We start from the raw sequence: 15,224 nt of genomic DNA, 5'->3' as shown, positions 1-15,224 counted from the left end.
CCTGGGACATGATGCATGCCCATAAATTCCCATTGAAGTCAATAAGGACTGACAACAACCAGTACTTTACAAGATTAGACTTACCATAAGACATCAGAAGTATAAGAATCACTGAGATACCTTCAATTACATTTTCTGAAATCCAAAGCTAAGGCAGGTGTGTTGGTTAGGACAGGCACTTTTAGAGAAAAGTATATCCATAATGTTCCTCTAACAAGTGTTTGTAAGGCCATCTCTGCCTCCACTAACTGGATCATGAAATTCTCAGCTCTCTGAGGAACAGAACCTATCATTATGCAGGCCCCTCTGTTGCTACTATTAATAATCTATGTCAGTGTTTGCTTACATTGATTTCAGCAAGAGATGCCATAGCCCACGCTACAGTAGATCGGAGTCCTGCAGTTCGGATATACTCTCTGGTCGCCAGTGGAAGTCTGCAAACAAGAGGTAGATACCAAACTAAAACACTCCATATAAGAAGTGAATCCAAAAGAATGTTTCTGTAAAAATGCAAATTGTCATGCATAAAAAATAATAATATAGTCAATTATGGGAACCCAATAGAAAAGGAAACTCAGTGAGGGACCGGGAAGTGTGACTTGTTGCTCAGCACTTTTGAAAATCAGGTCTTTGATTTAGGTGCCAAAGTATGGCCTTAGCTTTAGGCTGCTCTGTTGGACATTTAGGCCAAGATTTCAAGTCAACTCTAGACAGATTGTACATGATCTCGATGTACAATAGCCCAAAGGATACAAGTTAAGAAAAATATTTTATACACAGTAGCTGCCAGGACTTATTTATAAAATGAGACAATTAATAGCCATACTACAGAACTGCTATTTGTGAATTTGGTGATAAAAATATTTACCTGAAGACAGGAATCCCCACCACCGAGTAAATATCATTTAGATGTACAAAGAGCTGAAAGGGGAAAAAAATTACATTAAAAAGGAAACTTGGATCTTCTAAGTTAAATGTGATGGTAGTTTTGCTAATTGAAACTAGACATCGAAGATGCTATTTATTTGACCTTTATCATTAGGATTTGGGGTTTTAGATCAATCAATAAAAACCTATAGTATCAAAAATTATCTTATCGTTTTTAAATAAAGAACACAATAGGAAAGTTTTAAAAGAATTTGTAACATTTAAACAAGCCATAAAGACATTCTACATTGGTTAAGAGTTCATCATGAGGCATTCATATCTTTGAGGGACCAATTTTTTAATATAGTTCAAGGAACATTCTTAGACACTAAAATTTCCTCCCAACTTCGCCAGCAGGTTTTGCAGGACTTGGATTCCTTCAAAACAAAGCACTACTGCTTAGGGCTGGGATTTTCAAAGCACTGAAGTGACTTAAGAGTCCCCTTGCCTTTTACTGGGACTTGTGCTCCTAAGCAACTTTGGTATTTTTGAAAGTACCATCCCTAGAACTGCACATAGCGAATATGTAGTTCCTTGACTATGTACACATACAGGTATGCATAATGAATTTCTAAGGTTGGCAATGGAAGTCTCTTCCCCAGAAAGCATCCCTGACCAGTTAGGTCATTGCACTATAAAATGCAATCAGACAACCATTTAGACATAAGCCCTCCTAGTGACAGCCTTACCTAGGGAACTGCTGACAAAGCAGAGTTGGATGGCCTAAGGTCTTCAGTCCTCTCCAAGCAGAACCCTAATGACCTTTTTCATATCAAGCTTGTGGAGAAGAACTTCATTAGGATGGGCATATGGTTGTGGAAAAATGGCAGCAAGGGCAATAAGCTTATTAAAGGTTGATGTCAATCACTACCTTGGCAAGGATCTTTGGGAGAGTTTACAGCAATAACTTGTAAAATCTAGTATGAATGTGGATCAGCCATGAGGGCTTGAAGCATATTCACTTAATGAGACAATCCACTGCCACCAGGAAATTAACCTTCCACATAAGAAAGCTGAACTCACAAGTACAAAGTGCCTCAAAAAGAAGTTGTCAGGACCAAATAAATATCCCTTATGCAGGGGGCTCTTTTGGGGGGCACACAATGGAAATAAAATGTGTCAAGACCTGCATGAACTTCATGATAAGGGATGCAGAGACAATGGTCTAGCTTCAAATAGCTCATGGCAGGCTGAAACAGCTGTCAAATGCACCTGGATTAAAACCAGTCTTTAATACAGATTCAGACAAATAAAGGCAAGGCAAGCAGTTTGCACGCATCATTTACAGTGAGTCTCACTGCACCATAGAGCAATCCTTTCTACTTAGAGCTGGAAGTCTTACTAGTAGATTCTTTTAGAAAAGCCAGGATGTTTGGGATACCTAGCTGAAGACATCAAGCCTGCAGAGTGTCATCCTTTCAGGAACCAGATCAACAGGGACAGAGATTTGGCCTGGGATGTGAACAGACTCTTAGTCCAATGGGACTTCCCACCACTTTTGTGAGCAGGGTTGAAGACTTAACCCTGTAATGGCTCAGACAGAGTATCAGGATGACTGAACCTTCACCCCTTCTGGGTTTGGTCAGAACCTTTGCTACCAGACTTACTGGTTCATAGGTATACGGGAGTCCCCTTCCCCAGTGCCCCAAGAAGACTACTGGTACTTTTTTGTTCACATCAGTAGCAAAGGGTGAGGGGAATTCTACAGTCTTACAACAAGAACACAGGAGGGAGAATCCTATGCTGGTATATTTAAGTAATGAAAATGTTCTATACTGAAGCAGGAAGGTCCAATGACCAGCTAGCTTAGTGGTCAGATAGTGGCCTTTCAGTTTCTGCCACCCTGTTCATCCCAGAGGGGGCCCTGTATGTATGGCCTCAATCACCCCCACATGCGCCAATTTCTCCCCACAGGTTGTGTCACTACAGAAAAGTGGGGGGGGGGGAAGAGCGCCAAGATGGGGGGGGACCAGGCCCCCAACTCACTCCACCGGGTCCTGACCAGGGGTTTATCAAAGTGTCCAGTCCAGTTATTGAGGTACCCCAAATTATGTTTTTCACTTGGTCACTTCCTACCAGTATGGAGCCTCAGTTTGGCGCATAGTCATAGGCTTAACAGACCAAGGAGAGTCTGCTAGTGTCCTGTTCAGTCACTCTCTCTGAGAGCTTCCAAATCCCAAAGAAATGGGGAGTGGGGGGGGGGGATTAGGTCCCCGCTGCTAGACGAACCTACACAAAGCTGTTGTCTTCTTGGCACAGCTCAGCATCAGCCTTGCTTCTTGGAGCCGTGTGCTTCTTATTCCCCTCACCCGCTTCCTGGCTACCAGTGTTCTTTTAAACTGTTCCTCCACTGGGAACATGCCCTCCACCTGTTGAGGGGTGAGGCCTCCCTAGTCCAGTATTGCTCTACTCCCAGCCCTAGTTCAGAGTGGGGCCTATAGACACTATCTCACACACTCTAAAACCACAATATGAACAGTGAAAAAAGTCATGTCAAATCAGCACTTGACAGTGTCATTTTAAAACTAGAGAATTCAGTAAACAAACCACTTCATTACCTCTAGATCAGGGTTTCTCAAATCTGCTTTCCATCCAAGCTGTTTTATAAGAGTTATTCCAAGTACTTTTCCCACCTCCTGAAAGAACAAAAAACAAAAAAAAGCCACCCCAAAAAACCCAAAAACAAAACTATCACTGAAAGCCATTAAGATTAAAAGGAATCTAAGTTACAAATGACAAAAAACAAGTTATGTTAGAGTTTAAAGAATTCACAAGCAAGGCAAGACTATATAGTGTAATATGACATTAGCAGCTCTGAATCTGAACATATACAAAGAAGCCAAACAAAACATTTGTCCTAATACCACAACTGAAATTTAACAATTTGATTACTAAGTATTAGTGCAGAACTACTTACTTTTAACCTGGCAATTAGTTTGCTTTCTTCAGCGTCTTATAAGGTATTCTACTCTGAAACATAGCTATAAAAGTGTCATTGGGGGTAGAATTCTTCCCCAACCTGCCAGCCCTGTAAACTCCACCTACACTGTGAGACAAGCTAATTCTTTCCCTTCATCATCCAGAGATTCTGCAGGCCAAATAAGACTCCTGCAAAGGGAACACTTACAGTTCATTCTGATTTTAGAGAGGTTGCAGATTTAAAACATGCAATGAATTTAAGTCCATCCACTGTAGAGTTAGCTATGCAACCCCCCATTACTTTCAATGTTTGCACAGTTGCACATCATCAGTTTCATTGTTCAAACTGCAGTCAGTTACAAGAAGGAATAAAATCCCGCTCTCTTTCTGCTGTGTTAGTTATATATAGCTAACAGGAACAAAAAAGTAGTAAAATATCCACTTAATTGTTAATGAACAAAGATGTGTCTCTGACTCTGGGGTTAGACCAGAACTATCGAGTAAGGCTGTGCTTTTTAATTTTTTTTTTTAACTGTGAACTGTTAGGTAACTAGCTTCATTACTTACTTGTGAATATCAAAACACTGACTAGTTTCTTCCCAATATCTATATGGCACTCACAAGTGAAGTAGGGCTGTGAATACCATTTAAAAAGTTAACCGTTTAAATGACATTTGTAATCGTTTAAACGGTTAACCAATTAAGCGGCTGGGCCTGCTCCAGCCGGGCGGTGTAACTCTGGCCAGGCAGCATCCACTCCAGTTAACCTTTTACATCCCTAAAGTGAAGGGACGTTTTCAGTTTCTTTAAAATATATTTTGTAGATCTTAATAAGGACATAAGAATGGCCATACTGGGTCAGACCAAAGGTCCATCCAGCCCAGTATCCTGTCTACCGACAGTGGCCAATACCAGGTGCCCCAGAGGGAGTGAACCTAACAGGTAATGAACAAGTGATCTCTCTCCTGCCATCCATCTCCACTCTCTGACAGACAGAGGCTAGGGATATCATTCCTTACCCATCCTGGCTAATAGCCATTAATGGACTTAACCTCCATGAATTTATCTAGTTCTCTTTTAAACCTTGTTATAGTCCTAGCCTTCACAAGCTCCCCAGGCAAGGAGTTCCATAGGTTGACTGTGCGCTGAGTAAAGAAGAACTTCCTTCTATTTGTTTTAAACCTGCTGCCCATTAATTTCATTGGGTGGTCCCTAGTTCTTATATTATGGGAACAAGTATGTAACTTTTCCTTATTCACTTTCTCCACACCACTCATGATTTTATATACCCCTATCATATCCCCCCTTAGTCTCCTCTTTGCCAAGCGGAAAAGTCCTAGCCTCTTTAATCTCTCCTCATATAGGACCCGTTCCAAACCCCTAATCATTTTAGTTGCCCAGCAACTAAAATACAGCAAAAGTACACCTCTACCCTGATATAACGCGGTCCTCGGCGTGCTCAGGGGAGGAGGTGGAGCGGAGGTGATCTGGGGCAGGGAGCAGTTCCTCTGGCCCCCCCCCCCCCTTGCTGTGGCCCCCCGGCCCCAACTCACCTCTGCTCCGCCTCCTCCCACGAGCGTGCCGCAGCTCTGCTTCTCCCCCCTCCCAGGCTTGCTGCAAGCCTGGAAGGGAGGGAGAAGCAGAGGTGGAGCAGAGGTGAGTTGGGGCGGGGGGGCGTGCAGAGGAACCGCTTGCGGTAACACGAATTCAGCTATAACAAGGTAAAGCAGTCCCGCTCCCCAGAGCGCTCCTTTACCGCGTTATATCTGAATTTGCATTATATCAGACCGCATTATATCGGGGTAGAGGTGTATTACAGCAAAAGTCTCCATACTCATAACACCCCATTGGAGCTAGTCATTTCTACAACCTTTGTACCATAATTCTTTAAAAGAAAATGGTGTTCACTGGTTCAACACAGCTCTTTAGCAGTTCTCCTACTAGGAACTACTTTTTAGCAAGCATAAACAAAGCTGCATATTAAAAGGCCATTATCTAGCCAAAATTAAGCTTTCATGACTGACTCATAGGTTCAGATTCATAGAGTCCAAGGCCAGAAGGGACCATTGTGATCATTTAATCTGACCTCCTGTATAACACAAGCCCTAGAAGTTCCTTACAATAATTCCTAGAGCATATCTTTTAGAAAACCATCCCATCTTGATTTAAAAAGTGTCAACGATGGTAAATCCACCATAACCCTTGGTAAATTGTTCCCATGATTAATTACCCTCACTGTCAAAACTCCAAAACTATATAGCCTGCTCCACCCATTCTGAGAGGATTGCTCCATCAGCAGCAGCCATATAATGCACAGATTGGCTATACAAGCCTGTCTTCTTCTCAGGAGTGAAGTCACTGATTCCTTCTTGCTCAACTGCTATATGACCAAGTGATTGGAATTAAGTGAATGACCTGGGATAACACGCTGAACATGAACAGGTTCTTCCTTAGCTAACTGATGACTGATCTCAGATAAGGAAGAAACTGACAGCTTTCACCTGAGATTCACAAACAAGTGTGCTACAAGGCCAAGAATTCCTTTCCCATCCCACATTTATATAATTGGGAAGAATCATCTTAACACTGATGTATAGCCCCACACACTGCAGTCTGAGGAGGTAGGACCACCAACATTCCAAGATCTCAGAGATTGGGAAAGTCCCCCCCATCAATAGCCAGAATCCTCAGTTTAATTGCTTATAGGCCAGCTGGACTTGTTTGGGGCCACATTACCACTGTAGGAACTCCCATAGAAAACTCATTTGATCTGAAAAGCTCTTAACACCTGCTGTTCAGCATACCTTTAGATAAATTAACCTAGTGTATAGCCACTATCCACAAATTTCTGGAAAGTTTTGAACGAGTAGAGCCTGAAATAAATGTAAAACACTGTGCATAAAATTGAGCACATTTCTAAGTGTTTGCGGGACTGGAGCCTTACAGTTTATTGTGTACTTACTTCAATGGAAAAACTTCCCAAAGAACCAAACTTCTGCCCATCTTCAAGTAAAATAAATGGAACCTCAGTCACAGATATGTTGCTTTTTTGCATCCCTTATGCACAAATGTATTACTTATAAATATAATACATCCTCGATAGAAACTATTCATTTGAAAAGTTATTTTGCCCTAAAAATGCCCTTAAATGGGCAATACCTGTGTTTTTATTCAAGGTTCTCTAACACTAAGCATGACTATTCATGCTTTTAGAAAGTAATTTAGAAACTATTACTGATCTGTTTACTAATCTAATACACATAGTTATTAGGTATTTCAGCACACCTTTAAAATGTACAATTCATTCTATCCGTCAGGAATTTTGATTTGTCATACCTGTGAAGTAAATACTTTTGCAATTGTTCCACTACAGCGACAAGAAACTCTGAAACTGAAGCTGCGGTTATTGCTTTCAACGGATTTCTCTATTCTACTTTCAGATGTATCTTCTAGAAAAGTTTTGCTTTCAGTCAACAAGTCCATGTTGTTGTTTGTTTCTAGTACCACACTTTTCTTTTGCTCTTCCACGTGGCATTCATCAGAAACTGTCTCTAATATTTGCTCTCTCTTCTGATTTTTTGTTATGATACTTATCTCTTCTTCTGATTTTCTTTTTAGGGATTTTGGATTTTCTTTAGAGATGTTTCCTTGTTTGACCTTATTTCCATGAAGATGTTTCCAAATGGAAATAATATCCAGCCAACATCTGGGGTCCTCAATTACAAGTTTTTGAATTTCATGAAATACTTTTCCTAAAAGAGATCTGAACTTAGTTTATTCTGTGTTAACATTTAATACACACAATTAATTTTTTTACTAATCAACATTAAAGTATATGTTTGGGAACATTAAACACTTATTTCCTAGGACTGTTAAATGAAATATCAATGCCTTACAAAAAGTGTAATCCATTCATTTTCACGAATAAAGAAATTTTACTTTTACTCAGGGCTAGTACATATTGACACATGACAATATCAGCACAATAAGTAGGGCCAGGATCATTATAGTTTCCACTCGAATTTTCTACAGCAAAATTTCTTAAAACATTTTATACAAAAGACAACAGATGTTAAAGAGAACAATTAACTCTTTAAATTTGTGAATTCGTTAACTCCTGAGGCACCAATTATTGAATGTAAGTATTGCAATTCTGATCTGATTTGGTTATAGGTGATGTTAACTGAATCATGTCCTGCTTTGTCCTGGCCTTGCCCATAGCTCTCCCCTCTGCTCAGATACTCAGAGAGCTCTGCATGGCAATGGGCCAAATTCTGGAGCTAGCTCAGGGTGCTAAAATGAACTGGGCTCTTACCCTATTCTACCAATTACTAGTTTTTTGCCTTTGGATAAATCAACTTAATCTCTCTGTCACTTAGTTGCCCCTATTGTGAAATAAGGATAATGCTTATTCAGCTTTATAAGGCACTTAGAAATGCTGTTCAACTCTGAAAAGTGGCCAAAAGTCAGATCCGTTTCCCTATGTGGATTCAGACACATACTAGTATCCACTAACTTGAATTTTTTTAAGTTACATTTTACTCTTGTTACATTGCAGAGCCTACACATCTTCAGAAGAGGGAACTGGAGTCTATTCGTTCTTGTGCATCATCAACAGAACTATTAACTAAATTTCAACAGCAAAGCTAAATTCATATTTAAACCACAGCAACACCAGAGTCTCCACAGGTGTAAGGAAACAGCAGTTAGTCCACAAAACCTTTATTACAGGCAATTAGAAGAAGAAGAAAAGAACCCAACTGTAAAGATATAAACATGTGATTAACTTTAGGTACATGAGTAGTTCCACTGACTTCACTAGAGTAAAATATTGAGAAACTGAATTTTGGGGAATAAAATTAGTACAAGTATTATGACCTTCAGTTTTCCTCAGTACACAGATGAAAGTAAGTTAGGTACTTCTATTTATTTTTTGAACTTTAGGTCCATGGATAAATTTGATCTTTCATGAAAAGTTTTAGAATATTTTTCGAGTTCCTAATCAAATTCTATCATCACTATTTTTATCTGAATCTAATCTTCTCAGATACTTATAACATTTGAAACGTCATACCACAAATAATCCATTTCAGTTTATATACCTAAATCCACTCAACCGCCAAGAAAATTATTCCTCTCACTCACTATACATAATGCTCCAGATTTATACCATGATATATGAAAAAAGAATTTGGCAGAATTCAACAGAATCTGTTTCATTCAGTACATATCCCTGACTCATCAGCTGTCTAACCTGAGCACCAAATGAGGCAGGAGCCCTGTGGAAAAAAAACTAAGCAGCCATACAACTAAAGAGTATCATAGAATCATAGAACTGGAAGGGACCTCAAGAGGTCACTTAGTCCAGTCCCCTGCACTCAAAGCAGGACTAAGTATTATCTAGACCATCCCTGACAGGTGTTTGTCCAACCTGCTCTTAAAAATCCCCAATGATGGAGATTCCACAACCTCCCTAGAGAATTTATTCCAGTGCTTAACCACTCTGACAGTTAGGAAGCTTTTCCTAATGTCCAACCTAAACTGCCCTTGCTGCAATTTAAGCCCTTTTGCTTCTTGTGCAATCCTAAAAGGTTAAGAACAACAATTTTTCTCCCTCCTCCTTGTAACCACCTTTTATGTACTTGAAAACTGTTATGTCCCCTCTCAGTATAGTAATGCATGAATCTAAAAATGGGCACAGTTGTTGAGTGTGTACATTAATTGATACCATCGAACAGGGCAGAACTTCTTCAGAGCTCTGGTGGATTCCAACCCCCAACTTTAAAAACTTTCCACTGACATTACACAAATATGTATGTGCAGTGCCTGCAAAACATTAGGAGTTAGAATGAAACATTAGTTTCTTTACGTAAGGAGAGTGCATAAACAAGTCTTATTTTTTAAATCACTTCTAACTCTGCCAAATCAAAATGCATTTTCCCCTTGACCACTCACAGGAACATTTGTGACCTAGGGACTATTCTAAACCACAAAGCTGTCAGAGCTATTAAAAAAGACACAAAAAAGTTTATAAACTTTAAAAATGTATTCCCTCCCCATTCTCTCTATTAAAACAACTGAACTGCTTTTGTGCAATCTTTCTAAAAATTCACTTTAGTGGAGAGATGACCTGAAAGATATCAGCCCAAAAGGCAAATTTTTAAAAAAGTTTAAGCAATCAAATGAGCCTTCAAGAGGAAAAAAGTCTTTAAAATCTCCAAGAGTATTTGTTGCTAAGGTCTACACTTACAAAAAGAGGAATCCTGTTATGTGTTGTGATTTTTTTTTTTTATATTAACCTTTCAGAGAAGAAAGGTACTTGAATGTCCTTGGACAAAAAAGTCTTATTATTACTTAATTAAAACTATGGCATTTGAAAACAATTATGGAATTCTTTTCCAAATCAGATTTCAACTTGTACTTTGAGTTCATAATATTTTGTGTGTAGAAAGAGAGAGAAAGAATAATCAACAGTACCTTTATTTCTAGAGAGAGAAATTGGTGCATGTTTTTTCAGCAGCAAAAATAATCGTTCTCCAGACTTCAGCGTCTTCAATTTACTCAACTCAGAATTGGTGGTAAAGAATACTTTTCCGGAAACATACTCCACCTAACAAAAAGAAGAAAAAGTCTAAAAAAATAGTCTCTAGATTTGGTTTAGGCCCACCAAAAGAAACTTACTATGCGGTTGCACACCCTCATATTAAGTGCTCTAGCTCCTTTGACTCCATCCAACCGCAGTAAGCAGAGGTGTACAATGAAGAGCACCACTATATTAATATATTGAGTTCAATATAGTTTAGTATACAGTTAGGGTTAAGGTTAACCCTAACCCTTAACAACTCAATCTGTTAGATACCTGAGGACATTAAAACCCATGAGGCACTTTGTAAGAACTGGGGGTTTTCCCCAGTGTCATTGCACATTTTTCCTTTGCTCAGCATACTGTTTACCACCTGACTGCTGCCCTTCACTTAAGGGGTTTCTGCAGTTCTCATCACATGGGGGTAATGTATGAGATACTTTGGGACAAACAGGTGCACTATAAACGCAAGATATTATTACAGTATACTCCTTTGGATCTAGAATGGCTGCTTTATTTGGATATCTCCAAGAAAACAGACTAGTGCTTAATTGGGAAAATATTATCTTAAATTTAGCTAAATGCCCAGTAGTTAAATGATGATAAACTAGGCCTTGAAAAAGACATGAAATTTTAAGCTCTGATCTGTAACATACAAGTTGTCAAATGAAGATTATGGGGAAGATTTTCCTGAAGACTGGGATGACCAATAAGCGTAGCTAGGTTCCAGTAGCACCTGGTGCAAATATGCAAAAACCACCTTGAAGAACCTTTACAACTGTTAATCAGGCATGAAGAGGTAGGAATAACAAGTGTTTTAAAGTCAAATTAGGGTAATTGAGTTTGCTAACATGACTTGAAACGCCACTTAGCATCTAGTATAGACATGGTTTAATACTTTTACAATCGTGTTTGGTAGTCAGTCCTATTGTAACCTGGGTTACATAACAGCTAACTCAAGTTACACAAGTGGAATCAGAAAAGCACCAAGAGCAGCCGTAACAAAAGGATGTTTTTTCTTTGTGAACAGGGCACAAGAAGAAACAGATACATGCCCCCTCACATCAGAAGTGCACCTTAAATGAAGTGTCCTTAGCCTCAGTTTGCCAGAAGCTGGGAACAGGCAACAGGGAGTGGATCACTTGGTGATTACCTGTCTGTTCATTTGCTCTGGGGCACCTGGCATTGGCCACCGTCAGAAGACAAGATACTGGGCTAGATGGATCTTTGGTCTGACCCAGTATAGCCGTTATGGTCTTATATTATGCATGAACAAAACTGTGGAGAAATAGATCTGAGCAACAAGATACCTCAGTCTCACCGCACCACCTTTAACTTGCCCAAGTAAAACTCACATCCTCTGTCCAGGGCTGTAGGGTCTGTTTCTCCCTCAGAAGTCCCACCCGCTCACCAGTCACCTAGAACTTGGCTAGACATGGGCAAGAGATGTATTTCCAAACAGAGTGAGCCAACAGGTACACACACAAGTTGTATTATAATACATATTAGATGACAGAGGGAAGCCACCATCTATGCTAGGGTTTAAAAAACATGTTGGCTAACAGTAAATGAACATGTTTCAAAACTATATATTTTATCCTGGCGTGCACAGGACCCAAAACCTCCCTGGGAGGTTGGAGCAGGTGAGACCCAAAGGACAAACTCAACAAAAGGATCTCCCAAGCCTCCTATCCCATTAGAGCCCAATCCCCTCTCCCTCCCAATAGCCTCCACCTCCTTAAACCCCCATCCGGATGCATCCGATGAAGTGAGCTGTAGCTCACGAAAGCTTATGCTCAAATAAATGTGTTAGTCTCTAAGGTGCCACGAGTCCTCCTGTTCTTTAAACCCCCATGCAGCCCCCCAGGTCCCCCTCCCCATCAGGCCTCCACAACAGCCTTACATCCCCCCACACCTCATCAGGCCCACATCCGATCCTCACCCCTCAACTCCCATACACCCAGACTTCCGCCCCTCAGACCCACCTCCCCCCACAGGCCCGCATCCCTCCACACAGCCCCGGGTAGCTCCCGGGGCACCCGCGGGCCAGACCCCGCCCAGACCCCTCCCAGCGCGGGCCGGGCGAAGCGAGGCCCCTCACCTGCGTGGCCCCTAGCCGGGCCCACACCTCCCGAAGCAGGAAGGGCTCCAGGCCCCGGCCGGCCGTGCAGAAATAGCGGAGAGAGGGCCCAGCACAACCCGAGGCCTCCGCCATTCCGCCCGCTCCGCCGCTGGGCCTGCCCCGCCCCTCGGGCCGCCCCCATCACCCGGCCCCGCCCCTCAGTCCGTCCCCCCAGTTTCCCCGCCCCTGCCAGCTGCCATTCGGGCCGCCCCCCCACCCCTCAGTCCGCCTTTCCTGGCCGCCGCTCAGGCCACCCCCAGCCCCCTACCCCGCCCCTCAATCTGCCCCCAGTCCATTCCCCCCACCCCAACACCACCCCCTCAGCCCCCCCAACTGCCCCGGGCCCATTCCCACAGCCCCTAAACCTCCCTTCAGGCCATCTTGTCCCCAGCACCCTGCCTCCTCCCACCCTGAGACCCCCATCACAGTGCCTCTCCCCATCACTCTGAGCCCCCTGCACCCCCACACTGAGACCAACGCCCCCACACTGTCTCCTCTGCCTGACACCTCACCCCACTTACCTAGAGTCCCTTTAGGGTTGCCACCCATGCCTAGTGTATCTGTACATCCCAGAGTTTAAAGGAATACTCCCTGCCAAGACTGAACTGAGTAGGGAAGCTTGATTGCTCCCATCTTGCTCCGAGACCTTGAAAATGTGAATAAAATGTATTATTTTTACTAAAAAGTGATTTTTCACTGTGAGGACATCATTAATTTCAAGAGCATCTAGTAGGCTTGTTTAGCTTTGTATCAATACGTGACCTGGTGATAAAAATCATCTGCTGCCCATACCTTTCAACCTTCAGGTAGAGAAAGCCAGGGAATTACATTAGAAATCTATAGCACAAACTCTTAAATTCTAAAGCAGTGTGACCCACATGCATTTGCAGTAACCAGCACACTCAGAGAGGCCAAGGCCTGCAGGGGCCAGGGGGACTTGTGTGTCCTGCTTTTATTCCCTGAGGAAATCCTCTCAGATCAGGGTCAGGAAACCCTGTGTTTATGAGAAGCTTGCTGTGCTCTGTAAATAAATGGTAACTTCCTTCAGGGGTTGCAACCAGACACCTTCTTTTACCAGCTCTAAATCTACACAGGTTCATTTAAGGGGACATTTTAGTTATATGCAAATTAATTAGTTCAAATAATTTGATGAACTCTGTGTGCGACACTTACTAAATATTCCTAATTTTCCCCCCAAAGTTCCCCGACTCTCTTCTCTTCAGAGATCTTCCCCTAACACTGCCCCTTTCATCTAGCTCTTTTACCAAAAAATGCCCTGCCCCATGAACCGCCTGCATTGCTCCCCTTCCTCAAGAACTCCCACCCCAGACAGTCTCCCTTCCTGCTCCACCCTGCTCCTCAACTTGCTTGCAGGCTTTATCCCAACAGTGTCTCCCCTGCCTGACGTTTATCTATTTGTGTCTGTTTAGTGAAATATTATGCAGTAATATAAAAATAAAATCTCTGTTTAACCAGAGTGTTACCATATTACAGAGTGAGCCCCGTTAACACCAAATGCTCACAAAGCAACATACACACCAGAAACCCCCATCACTTACACTGTCTCAACATTCCTGGGTTTCTGTCCTTGCAATTGCACCCTCCACGTGGCCTGGGACCCCTATTCCCATATTGTGCTGCGACCCTGCTTGAGGTCCCTTTCTCCACACTCCTCTCCCCCCAGCACCATACACACACTGGAAGCCCCATGACAACTCACTTGGAAAACCTCCCCTTGCACAGCCCCCTATGCCTTAGACCCCACTTCCACATTACCTCTCTGCACTGTTCCCCCAACCTAAAGACTCTTTTGCTTTACACTGCCTCCTCACCTGAGACCTTTTCCCTAAAACTACAAGCCCCAGCTCCTCCCTGCCCAAAAGCCTTAACTCCAGAGCTGCCCACACTTCCATATCCCCTTCCACTGTACAGTCTCCTGACTGGAGTTTCCCTCACTGCATTACCCACCAACCGGAGGCCTTTCTCCTCTCCTGCCTAAGATCTCACTCCCAACAATTTTCCAGGGTGGTGGAAGGATGGTATATACTCAGAAGGCTGGGCATGGGAAAAAGCAGTTGTGTTCAATTCAGGTTGAGATCAGCTTATTTAACTGCTCCATTTAGGAAACAGAAAGAGACTCTTTTAGCCACTTGCATAGATCTTGCTTTTTTTTAAAAAAACTATTTATTTAGGAAGCTTTAACAGGTTTACAAATCATTGCAATGTAAATATCAGAAAAAAATATAATCATGACAACTTTGAGCTTATTTTTTGTCTATTTAGTGAAACATTATGCAGTAATATAACAATCAAATCTCTCTGTTTAACCAGAGTGTTACCATATTACAGAATGAGCCCTGTTACACCATCCAGGACATGTTTGTGGTGATTTTATTAAATTGAGTGAAACTGCTGACTACTAATACTACCACCAGGCATATTTATCACACATTTATATTAAAAATATTCAAAGGTTTTCTAGTTATTATGCAAATGAAAGTATTTTGTTTGAGTATTTAATAACTGGTACCAAATATCTAAGTATCTATTCTCTGTCTCTTTTGCTGGGTTTGTAACTGATGCATTAATTTTTCAATAACGTTGCATATTTTTGGCAATATTCCTCTAGCTTTGGACTATTTTTTTCTTAGTAATAGGCTATCAGTATTCTAG

The 15,224-nt window shown here is 41.7% G+C and overlaps 1 protein-coding gene across 4 annotated transcripts in view; it reads right to left on the bottom strand.

Moving 5' to 3' along the window:
* Positions 1–12,683, bottom strand: part of THUMPD2 (THUMP domain 2 tRNA and snRNA guanosine methyltransferase) — a 24,307-nt gene extending 11,624 nt beyond the window's left edge. For 2 of the 4 annotated variants that reach the window (XR_012638962.1, XM_074949887.1), the window contains exons 1-6: positions 12,531–12,665; positions 10,324–10,456; positions 7,183–7,598; positions 3,486–3,563; positions 869–921; positions 347–434 (exon numbers count right to left, since the gene is read on the bottom strand). Coding sequence is in view for 3 of the 4 variants with exons in the window: in XM_074949887.1 (XP_074805988.1) it covers positions 347–434; positions 869–921; positions 3,486–3,563; positions 7,183–7,598; positions 10,324–10,456; positions 12,531–12,644 (882 nt within the window). In the remaining variant the exon portion in view is untranslated. Of the gene's footprint in view, positions 1–346; positions 435–868; positions 922–3,485; positions 3,564–7,182; positions 7,599–10,323; positions 10,457–12,530 lie in introns of all 4 variants that reach the window. The other 2 variants (XM_074949888.1, XM_074949886.1) reach the window with 2 other exon arrangements.
* Positions 12,684–15,224: the final 2,541 nt, after the last annotated feature.

The sequence above is a fragment of the Natator depressus genome, chromosome 3 (genome assembly GCF_965152275.1).
Source record: "Natator depressus isolate rNatDep1 chromosome 3, rNatDep2.hap1, whole genome shotgun sequence".
Lineage (NCBI taxonomy): Eukaryota > Metazoa > Chordata > Testudines > Cheloniidae > Natator > Natator depressus.
The sequence above is the reverse complement of the archived record's forward strand: the minus strand, read 5'-3'. Positions and strand labels throughout refer to the sequence as shown.